This window comes from Triticum aestivum, chromosome 3A (genome assembly GCF_018294505.1).
Source record: "Triticum aestivum cultivar Chinese Spring chromosome 3A, IWGSC CS RefSeq v2.1, whole genome shotgun sequence".
Lineage (NCBI taxonomy): Eukaryota > Viridiplantae > Streptophyta > Magnoliopsida > Poales > Poaceae > Triticum > Triticum aestivum.
In genome coordinates this window covers 527,472,563-527,484,045 of record NC_057800.1, presented here as the reverse complement: position 1 = coordinate 527,484,045, position 11,483 = coordinate 527,472,563, and the positions used below count along the sequence as shown (strand labels likewise).

At 45.2% G+C, this 11,483-nt stretch overlaps 2 protein-coding genes across 4 annotated transcripts; one reads left to right on the top strand and one right to left on the bottom strand.

Moving 5' to 3' along the window:
- Window positions 1–2,069: 2,069 nt before the first annotated feature.
- Window positions 2,070–9,480, top strand: LOC123062046 (uncharacterized protein At4g10930). Of its 3 annotated transcripts, none has more exons than XM_044485360.1 (14): window positions 2,070–2,364; window positions 2,488–2,606; window positions 3,148–3,233; window positions 3,780–3,870; window positions 3,985–4,040; window positions 4,536–4,608; window positions 4,723–4,832; window positions 4,926–4,991; window positions 5,100–5,707; window positions 6,098–6,191; window positions 6,305–7,475; window positions 7,559–7,633; window positions 7,794–8,987; window positions 9,086–9,480. In XM_044485360.1, the coding sequence occupies exons 2-14, from the start codon at window positions 2,544–2,546 to the stop codon at window positions 9,296–9,298; spliced, it is 3,900 nt and encodes a 1,299-aa protein (XP_044341295.1). In that variant the 5' UTR covers window positions 2,070–2,364; window positions 2,488–2,543; the 3' UTR covers window positions 9,299–9,480. The 3 variants fall into 3 exon arrangements, with proteins under 3 accessions (XP_044341295.1, XP_044341293.1, XP_044341296.1); XM_044485358.1 differs by having other exon boundaries at window positions 2,488–2,636; XM_044485361.1 differs by lacking the exons at window positions 2,070–2,364; window positions 2,488–2,606; window positions 3,148–3,233; ... (1 more) ...; window positions 3,985–4,040; window positions 4,536–4,608 and having other exon boundaries at window positions 4,922–4,991.
- A 225-nt stretch (window positions 9,481–9,705) lies between these two features.
- On the bottom strand, window positions 9,706–10,861 carry LOC123062047 (aspartyl protease family protein 2; the record flags this gene model as incomplete). The annotated part of the gene is given in 1 exon segment (XM_044485362.1): window positions 9,706–10,861. A coding segment is annotated over 1 exon segment (1,074 nt). The 3' UTR covers window positions 9,706–9,750.
- Between the last annotated feature and the right edge of the window lie 622 nt (window positions 10,862–11,483).

The following is an 11,483-nucleotide window of genomic DNA, read 5'->3' as shown; positions in this document are numbered from 1 at the left end:
TTTCCAATCAATCTATTGAACCATCCCAAAGTGTCACTAATAATTCTAAAGATCGTACTATGATAACACCATATTATACATATCATTCAACCTTTTATGTCTAGATTACCCCAATATCACCACATGTATCCGCAAGTTAATTACTAGACATGCAACAAGTGATCCCAAATCTGAAGTATTCAATCCAACATAAAAAAAACTTCAAAGAGAAGACTCAGTTCACCATAAAAAAATAGAGGAGGATGAACATCATAAGATCCAACTTTATTAATAAAGCTTATCATACAATCAAGATCGGATTCAATAAAAAATATGTGTGAGGGAGATAGAGATAGATCAAACACATAACTACTAGTACACAACCTCAGCTCCGAGGATGAACTACTCACAAATCACCACAGAGGTAGCAAGGTTGATGAAGAGGGCTCCATGGATGGTTTCCTCCTCTGGCAGAGTGTCAGAAAAGGGCTCTAGATGAGATCGCTTCGGAATAGAGGCTTGCATTGGCAATAATTGTTTTAGGTCTTGCTCCGAGGATTTTGGAATATATGTGAATTTATAAGCTAAATATTAGGGCAAACAAAGCAGCAGGGGGCCCACAAACACGTCCTGCTCCAGGGCACGCCCCTAGGCTTGTGCCCCCGGTCCATCTTTTGGTCACCCCCGAAGCTTCTAGGGTCTGTTGTTCTAGAAAAAAATCAACAAAAAGTTTCGTCATGTTTGGATCTTCGTAGGTATCGATTTTATGTAAAACCAAAAAGAAGCAGAAAACAACGACTGACACTGCGCGCTGGATTTATATGTTAATATAGAAAAATAATATAAAATGATGGCCAAAGTATGTAAGAATGATAATATAATCTAATTTAACAATAAAAAATTATAAATACGTTTGAGACGTATCAAAGCCACCACCGCCTCATCTTCCTCACTAGGACACAAACCCTAAACGTACTCGTAAAAATGCCTAAAACAAAGCAAAATCCCTCCCACCGACAAGGGCCGGGGTCCACCGCACCTTCATGGCCCTTAGGATACCGGAGACAAGGCGGACCCAATGTCGACAGGAGGCGGAGGAACCTTAGCCTTATTTTCTCGAGAGAAAGCGGTGGCTGGGCACTTATTATTTTGCCTTACTAAGCAACTAAACTTTAGTCAAGTCAAGTCGGCTAAAAGATGAACCCCTCTAAACTTTTATAAGATATTAATGTATCTAAAAATATTTTTGTGGCATTTTCTCCATACAGAAAAGTACTTGATATCAAATTTCTCTTTGAAGCCCTAATAACTAGCGTATAAATGCGAATCAACCTGTTGTTGGATGGTTAGAGGGACAGTGGTATCCCCAGCTCACTAGGGTTCAAGTCCTGGTGCTAGCATTATTCCTGAATTTATTTCAGAATTTTCCGCGATGCGCTCTCAGTGGGAAGAGAGACTTCGTAAATCTCAAGATGATATGCCGGCTCAGTCTCTCGAAGGTGCTCATAGAGGTAGGGTGCGTGTGTACATTTATAGGATGAGTGTATGCGCGTATGTATGTGCGCTTGAGTCTGTATTGTGTTAAAAAACTAGCCTATAAATAAAACTCTAAAAATCACCATAACATGGATTCTTCAAAAGTCACAAACAAGATTTGCAACACCTTAGAACATCACCTAGCCCAAAAATTATAGAGTAACGTACTTACACAATAAGAGAATTATTATACGATCCCACCCAGGAACACCACAGGTCCAATCTCACCAACAAGAACGCAAACAGAGAGGAAGAATATTTTGGTGAAGATTCACCAATTCCAACGGTGCTAATTTTAGGGCTTAACAAATTGGGATTCAGTCATATCTCTAGGAATTTAAGGTTTGAAATAGACTTTTCTCTTCCTGTAATGCTACATTTTTTTGAGGGGATCCTGTAATGCTACCTTCGTGATGCACAACAGTAAAAATTCTAAAGAAAATCTAACTAGAAGCAATTTGCCTTGTAAAAAAGTAACTCTAAGCAACGGTCACGATGTCTTCAGATTTCGTGCAGATCTGTGCGTGCTGCGTATACGCAGTGGCTCGATTGCCTGATGGGGATTCCCGACCCAAGTCCAACCAGCTAGCGCGGGGCGGTCGCCTGGGCCGGAAGAGAGGGCGTGCAGCGCCTGAGCTGCGGCCTGCTGAGCGACCCCAGCCTAGGTCTCCCTCGCACGAGTGAGTACCGGCGATCCCACGGTGTCTCGTCGCCGTCGGGGGCCGGGGCAAGTGCTCGCCTAGCAAGCGCAGGGACTGTCCCGGAGAGCACGCCCACGCGCCCCCGATCCCCAGCGGCCCAGCTTCCTCCTGATCCCCCGCTCCCCTCGCAGCTGGCTACCTATCCGCGGTAATATCCTGGGCTGATCGAGTTCAAGTTTCCCCAATTTGTATCGCTAGACTGCATCCACCTCTCGCATGCCGCGGTGCTTTGAGTAATTCTGGTTCATGGCCGCTGTTCTTCGGTCTGCAGGGTTCTTCCGCGGGTTCTGCTGGGGGAGAAAGCTCGGCATCTGCTGCTGATTAGCGATGCCGATGCAGATGGATGTTGATGGGCAACCGACTGAAGCGCTGGAAGAGATGGATAACCTGGTATTGCGTCCCTTCGATTCCGTTCTTGTGGTAAAAACCGAGTGCTTGCTTTGCTGGTGTATTTCTCGAAACAAGTACTTGCTGGTACTACTGAATGAGTTGAGGGAAGGGACTCAACGAGATGATACTCCCTTTCATATGTACGAGTAGTTGCTAACGATTATTTCGTGGATGGTCTGTTCGCCTTTGCTATGGTGCTCTTCGAGTAAGTAAAGATAGTGTTCATATGGTTACATAGCTCTTCTCATGTAATATGAGAATGTGTCATTTTAGTTTCTTGGCCATGACATGGGAAAGCACTGCCTGCATGAGAGTGACGAACCTTTTGAATTATGGGAACTGTTCCCCATTTTCTGAGCTGGAAATGGTTTTCGTGATGACAATCCACACTAATTTTGGCTGGGTATGCAAATGCAAACAATAATCAGTTAGTGGTTATACGTGCTTGCCATTATAGGGAGGGGCTATCTCTTTTTTGTACCTCTAGTTCTTGTTCCAAATGTTTCTTGCTTTGATCATCCATCCAAACTGTTTTTTGCAGGAAAATTATACATCTGAGAATGAAATTTGCGGCATTTGTAGAGATATTGTTATCGATAGAGGAGTTTTGGATGGTTGCCAACACTGGTATGGCTCAATCACGGATTTACAGCTATCCTGCATTTTTGACTTTGTTCCATCACCTCCTAACATTTGTGCATAGCTTCATATTTACCATTAAGGTCTCGAGGGTCAATATTGTGCAGCTAGGGAACTTTGTAGGTTACAATCTTATTTTTCGTTTTGTGCAAATATGTTGGCTAAACCTGTGTAGTGTCAATGCATATTAGGTGTTATGCACCGTCCAAGTCATCCTCATTTGATAATTTTGTATTCTAGTCCACCTTCTTGCTTATTTAATTGAAATGCTTTCCCTTACCCATTTTAAGTTCAAGTTCTTTAAGGTCAAGTTTTAATTTGACATTACCATTGTTGACTAGATTCTTAGCCTCACATGTTCTATCTAGTACTGCTCACTCTAACACCTTCGGAATTGATTTCTGTACATGAGGAAGTTTAAAAAATATGATTTCTAGTCACTAAGCAACGATATTGTATCAATGTTCACAGAGTCCTACATGAGTTGTTTAAAGCTCTAATGTGATAATTAAATAACTTTATTTCGCATAACAGGTTTTGCTATACATGCATAGACAACTGGTCTGCCATCACAAATCGCTGCCCCCTCTGCAAAATTGAATTTCAGAATATAACATCCACTCCAGTAAGTAAAACATATCTCAGTGCTGTCAATCTTGGATTTTTTATTTTTTTTGGCTCAGTGCCTGAAGAGGTAGAACTGCATTGGAATGTAATAATTTTTTTCTTTGTATCGAAGGTATATGATAGTACTGGTACTGGAGATACTATTGAAGACGATTACCCTTTAACAAGGTAAGGTCAGAAGGTCGTGTACCATCAGTTTGAACATCTCTTAGTTCAATTTTGTTGTTGTTTACTCTGTAGTTCCCCTGTCACCTCATAAGCTAGATTATTGGTTTCTTCCTGCCATATTTTTGGGGCCTTTCATCCTGTAAGTTATGTAACCATTATCAGCTTTGGTAAAGTAATACTCTTATTCATTAAATCATGGCGCCATTGAGAGCCCTTCCTTTGGTCAGGTATACTAACTATAAGATGGCAACTGAGTCACCTGACCATGTTAGGCGGAAAATATTGCTGGTGTACTTTTATATGCTTGTGTGTACTAATAGTTTATTTTCCTGTGAATCCATGCCATATCATTTGGTCCATGAGTAATGAGCATCATGATTGTAAATTTCTTATTTTAAGATGCCTTTCATTTATTTATTTTGAAAGAATGCGCAACAAATAAAATAAAGGCCATGCTCATTACTTCTCCTATTTGTTTTCCTTGTTATTGTGCAGTGGTGATGATGATTGGTATGATCCAGGCGAAAGCAACACATTATCTTTCCCATCATACTATATAGATGCAGAAGTAACAATATTCATATTATATTTCATCAATTTCTTTTCAAACAGTGATAACCCCCCCATATTCATTATCTCCCGAAGTTGATCTGTGGCTTGCTATTTTTTCCCCCATTTCCAGGCAGTAGTTTGTTTGGATGGAGGTGATTGCATAATTCGAAGTGGACTCGTTGCAGCTGAGGATAATTCAGCTTTAGATACATCAATTGCTTGTGATTCCTGTGATCTATGGTATATATAACTGTATTATTATGCTATATGTCCATTATTAGTTGAGACTTGTTAACCAGTTCTGTTTTCTAATTACTTTGATCCTTAAGCCAGGTATCATGCTATATGTGTGGGCTTTAATCCAGAAACTACATCTGAAGATTCGTGGTTGTGCCCAAGGTAATTTTACACTGATACTATCTGACTCTTCTCTTTGATCACTCTTTGCTGGTAGGAGTATCTTTATTTTGCTCTGGGCTTGTGATAAGGAAGTTACCAATTCTGTAGATGTGTATCTATTGAAGCGAAAAATGAATCAGAGGTTGTCCTGAAGCAAAACGTCAATGGAGATTCTGATAGAACATCTACCGATGCATCATTTTCTGGGAGGGTGTCAGTATCTGTTGCAGATGATGGTGAAACTGCCCTTGTTGTCTCGATGGTTGGTGTAAATTCTGAAAGTAAGGATGATCTACTAGAAGGTTCACTAGGCTCGGAGACAGCCCAAGAAGCATTTTATTGCAATTCACATCCAAGTTATTCCATAGATGATTTATCACATGAGGCTGTTGCAAATGCCTGTATCCCGAGGAACAAAGATATTTCCTGTAGCTCACACAATAAATCTTCTGAAACTAATCTGGCTCGCACGGTTTCTTCTGAACCAACACAAAGATCATCAGAACTTTCAGCAATGCGTGAGTCAGCATGTATCTTATTTAGCGCAGAGCATGGTAACATTTTGAATGAACAATCGGAAGTACCACAAGATGGGCTATCTTATTCATTATTATGTAGAAGTAAGGAGGCTGAAAGTACAGGAGAGGATGCTGCGCTGCCTAGAAACAGTAATGGGAAATCTCCAGTCATCAAATCTGCACAACTTTCATCAGCAGGTATGTTGGGGAATTTGCTTATTCCAGCACAATAGTTGAAGGCCTCATACTTGTAGCTTATCAGAGATTAGTAAGCTTCAACACATGCCAACTTGTCATTCAGTCATCATATTTGAATATTTCAGTAGACAATCTGCTGTGTTAGTTGCATCTTTAGAAATTTGTTGATCTTTTTGGTGGTAGAAGTTTGTTTTTCACAGCGAAAAAAGGAAATTATTACATTACTATAGACAATGTATATTTTATAGCTTAGTTTAGATAGATATGATGCACTGTTTGTTTGTTTCTGGCCCAATCTTGCTTGATTATACCGCATTCTTGTCTGTTCAAGGGATTGTGTGGTCATCACATTATGCATCCAAATAACATCTTCCCTTTTTACGGATGCAGCTAGTAAGGTGGCAAGATCAGCTGATGTTGATATGATCAACTCAGACGCAGTTCAGAAGAGGAAAAATGACCAGAACACGCAGTTGCCACCCATGTAAGAATCTTTCGCTTTGCACTCACTTGTAAGAACTGCTAATTTTCACTCTCACATGACAGTTGCATAGATCTACACAATTTCACTTTAGTATTGTCGGGTTTTTTCTCCAGGGAGGATAGACAAAATGCCAGTGACATGGAATCAGGAGATGAAATTAGTCATCCTGCGAAGAAAGCAAAACTGGGAGTGCCGGATCAGGAAATGTATCTCATTGCAAACTCAGGCGTTTCTTCATCAGACTGCCATGCTACTTCGATTGCAGCCGAAGTTATTGCCAGTGATACATCAAAAATTGCCACACAGAATAAATATGTCCCTGATATAATGAGTATAGTTGAAGGAGAGAGCTATATGAGGGATCCTGGCAGGGAGCTGGCGAAGCCTGTAGGCAGAAGGGCAGGAGATAAGCCTGGTCTTAGAATGAAGAAGATTTTACACAAGGACGGAAAAGAATCAACTGCTGTAGTTCAGAAGCTACAACAAGAGATAAGGGAAGTAGTTAGAGATAATGGTATTAGTATACTCAAGAAGGATAACGCTTTTGACGAAAAACTTTTGACCGCATTCCGTTCAGCAATTGGGAAGTCCATGGATGGACCAGCCAAAAAACCCAACCTTTCACTCGCAAGGAAGTCACTGCTTCAAAAGGGCAAGATACGTGAGAATCTGACCAAGAAGTTGTATGCATCGTCCACAGGAAGGAGACGAAGTGCATGGCACCGTGACAGGGAAGTTGACTTCTGGAAACATCGTTGCTCCCCAGGGATAAATCCTGAAAAGATTGAGACACTGCAATCAGTACTTCAGTTACTCAAGAAATCCTCAGGTACTGGCACGCGCAAAGAAAGTGCTGAAGAGAAGAAAGCCTTTTTGTCCAGGTTATATCTGGCTGATGCATCAGTTGTTCCCAGAAAGGGTGATATAAAACCTCTCTCCGCCCTTGAAGGGTCCCTCCCATTCGATAAAAATAGCCAAATCAAAGGTGACGACGGCAAATCAACAAACAAACCTGCACCTGTGACTCAGACAATCAAAATCAATTCACCCAACAGCACTGGAAAAGTATCGAGTTCTTCGACCCTGAGTAAAGAAGCATTGAGTAGAAGAGAAAACAAAAATGGCCAGGCACCACAGAATAAACAAAATCAATCTGCTGGTGATATCAAGCAGGACAAAAGAAAATGGGCCCTTGAGATCCTGGCAAGGAAAAATGCCAGCTCTATTGGTAGCAAAGATCAAACAGAAGGCACGGACGATCTCAGCAGGAATTACCCATTATTAGTACGTGTTAGCTTATAAAAGATAATAATTCAAAAGTTCATTGACCACTACTCTAGAAACACTAACAAGTTCGGTTTTCTTAGGCAAAACTTCCTGTGGATATGAGGCCACAGCTCACAACTGGACGTCATAATAAAGTTCCCATGTCAGTTAGACAGGTAATCATTAAGGGAGTCCTTTATTGTGCTTACACATTGCCGGCTTCATTATTTGCTCTTACTTTGTTCCATTTCAACTAAATTCTAAGTATAAATTGCAAGCATACCTGTATTTTTCTTGTTCAATGGTCAAATTATCAACCAAACTTATGTATCTCAGGCACAACTTTACCGCATCGCCGAGTATTATCTGCAGAGAGCAAATTTGGACGTTATTCGCAGATGTGCAGATACTGAATTGGCTATTGCTGATGCTGTCAATGTAGAAAATGATATCTACGGGAAGTCCAGTAGCAAATCAGTTTATGTGAATCTTTGCTCCCAGGCTACTCGCCAGTCTGCCAAGCCAAAACCCGAGAATGATGCTTCAACTCTAACTGAAAAGGCTGAAGTTAGCAGCGATCTGATATCACAGCAGGTTACAACTGAAAATACCAATAGTGGTAGCAGTAATGTGGAAGAAGCTTTAGACAGAGCAGGCCTTTTGGATATTCCTGCTACTGCCGGACAAACTGATAAGAGTGAACTAGCTGGTGTTCTCGAGCAGAATGCGAGTGAAAATACTGTTTGTTTCAACAGCGTGGAAGAAGTGCTAAAAAGAGCAGGCCTCTTTGATTCCCCTCCTAACAGTCCCGAGAGAAAAAGTACAACAGCTGAAGGTAATTCCAGGACAGTTTCCGGTTCCCCAATTTCCACGCAACAAAAATATACAAATACAGACGATACTTACTTGGTGAATTTGGACTCTGAACCGAGCAGAAGTTTGCAGTCAAGTTCTGATTCTAGGGTTAGGGATGCATCCCCACTTAAAGATGAGGATGATTCATCAGTGCAGGTTCTGGACGATGCAAATTGTCAGAACCTCGATCAGAGGCCGTCCTATCAGCAACCAAAATGTAATTCTGAGGATGATCAGAAATTGATTCCCAGCGGAGAAACTACAGATGTAACAGCAAATGAAACCCTTTCAGTGAACTTGGCCGAAGTCGATAAATGCAGTTTGCAATGCGAAAAAACGAGTCAAACAGACAAGGAAACTGTAGCTGACATCCCTGATGAAGTTACCGGGCATGTGGAGAACTCAAAAGAAGTGGACATAACAGTGAGCGATTTGCATAATAAATCTAGTCATGGGAATAATGTGCCGAAAGAAGGTGAAGGAATCAGGCAAGCAGTGAAACTGGAGCCCGGTAAAGAGAAGTCTTCCAGTGGCAATCAAGAGTTGAATCGTAAACATTCCAAAGCAGACAAGTCATCTACCCATCCAGCAGAAAGTGTAGACAGTTTGAAGAAACCAGCACCTGATCCAGGCAATAACAGCGCATCAGATTCATCTAGTTCCGTACATAAGAAGGTAACAACGCACTTGTATGTTCCACTGGGCATCTATTTTAACAGTGTACTATCTATTTTTACATGTCTGGCTGAACTGCTTTGTTTCACCCTTTCTAGGTTGAAATGTTTGTGAAAGAGAACATCAGGCCACTTTGCAAGAGCGGCGTAATCACCGTCGAGCAATACAGGTGGGCTGTTGCTAAAACGGCAGAGAAGGTTATGAAGCACCACTCGGAGGCTAAGAATGCCAACTTCCTGATCAAGGAGGGTGACAAGGTCAAAAAGCTTGCTCTGCAGTATGTTGAAGCGGCTCAGCAAAAGATCAGTTGACTCGGGCCAAAATCTGGCTATCACTGGAATGTCGTCGTGTCGTGGTTGTGCGATTACACAGCAATTCGCAAACTCTACACGGTCAGGTTGACCGGCCATTTCAGGCAGACCCTCAAAAGAGCTTTAATTCTTATAACTTTGGTCGTGGATCGGGTTTTCGCAAAGTAGAACAAATTTTATCATCGGCAGTTTTATGTACAGGGGACGTGCTTTTGTTACTTTCATTCAAGCTGTCGACCGAATGGGGGAATAGGGACCCAGTTCAGAGAGATCATTGCAAAGCAATGACATACTAGTGAGCGTGGGTTTGCAACTGCTACGGAAATTCAGTGCGGCCGTGCGTATGTTTTCTCCCGTGTTGTACTATGTAACACGTGAAAACAACAATTTATGGCTGCAGTACACACACATGCTTCAGGTTAAACAACCGTGTAAATAAATGTTGATCAAGCTTAGCAGCCATTTGGCGCGAACCCGACACGTTCTTTCTCGACATCGAACACGACCCGGAATCCCTGCTGCAGGACGTTGCCGAGCACGGTGAGCCCGTCGTCCGTCGCCTCCAGCGCCAGGCAGTGGTACTTCCCGCCCTGCTCGGGTATGAAGTAGTTCTCCGGGGGCAGCGCTACGTCCGCGCCGCCAGCGAAGTGCAGCACCACCGCCGGCACGCTGGCGCCTCGGAGCTCGTAGCACGCGTCGAACACCGAGATGCCCCGCGCCAGCCTCCGCATCCCGGCCGCGGCCGCGCGCGCGTCGAAGGCGTCGCGCAGCGCCGCGTACACATCCCTGGGGAGCCGCGATATGGACGTGCCCGAGTCCACCACCACGCCGCCCCGCCCGGTCGCCGGGTCGAGCCAGAGGCTGGAGCTGCAGAACCCGCCGGCGACACGCTCGCCGCCGACGCTGAAGCCGGCCATGTTCACGTAGTACAGGTTGGGGCGCCGCGGGTTGGACAGCAGCGGGGTGAAGGCCGTGGACGGCGGCTCCGGCGTGCGGCCGAAGGCGAGGTACGAGGCGCTGCTCCGCGCGACGGACGTGCGGTCGCCGAGGCAGTAGGCGAAGTAGCGCCCGTAGGTCGGCGCCACCTGCGTCGCCAGGGAGCCGGCGCCGCGGCCGACGCCCAGCACCCCGGCCGACGAGTCGAACAGCTCCGCGTTGTCGTGGCCGCACCCGATGACGACGCTGTCCACGGACGTGTCGTTGGAGAAGACGAGCCTGTCGGTGGCGAGGTTGCCCCTGCTGCCGGAGCCGTCGCCGTAGACCATGGCGTACCCGCAGGCCCCGGTGCTGGTGTCGCAGCCATGGCGAGGGAAGCACCGCGGCGACGAGCAGGGGATCTGGCGGTAGGTGCTGGAGCCCTTGGGGTCGTAGAGCGGGCTCATCTGGCGGTGGCAGCGGCGGCAGGGTTTGCACTGGAGCCAGATGAGGTCGCTCCCGGTGTCGATGACCAGCAGCTCGCTGGTGGACGGGGTGCCCACGCCGACGGACGCGAAGTACTCGCCGCTGTCGAAGGGGAGCCCGGACATGACCGGGGAGTGGAGGCGGTCGTCGTGCGCGGAGGAGGAGCGGAGGCCGAGGCCCGAGGGACGCCTTGAGGGAGGCGTAGCGCGCGGCGTCGGCAGCCGCGCGGCGGCTTAGGAGGCTACCACGGCTGGCGCCCGGCGGCGGCGGGAAGACCGCGTCGCGGTGGACGACGGGGATGCGGAGCGTTGCTGGTGGCCGTGTGGCATTCGTCGGCGCCGAGAAGAAGAGGAGGAGGAGAACGAGGGTGGAAACTGTACGCTTGTGCTCCGCCATGGTTTGAGAATGGAGTGAAGCGAAAAGAGAGGTAGCACTGTATGTTGGATCCTTCTGACGAGCAGTGGATCAGGGTCCGGGTGGCCGTTTCATGGCCATTTTTACATGGAGTTTCTTCTTGCGCATGCGTTGTTCAAATTCTTGATTAATTGCTGGGTGTGTTTCAGAAGGTACCCGTTTCAGAAGCCCCGGGTCGATCTTTTTTGTACCACCTCGGTTTTCAGTTTTCTTCGCCGTTTTTTTATCCCTTGCACTACTCCTTTGATTTGGACTATTTTGTTAGGATTAATTTAATTCAGTAATTAAGGATAGTCCTCCCTTGTACAAACCGCTCGTGCGGATTGCTAGCCAACCGACGCGGGCACGCGGTGGTTCTCCCACGCCCCAC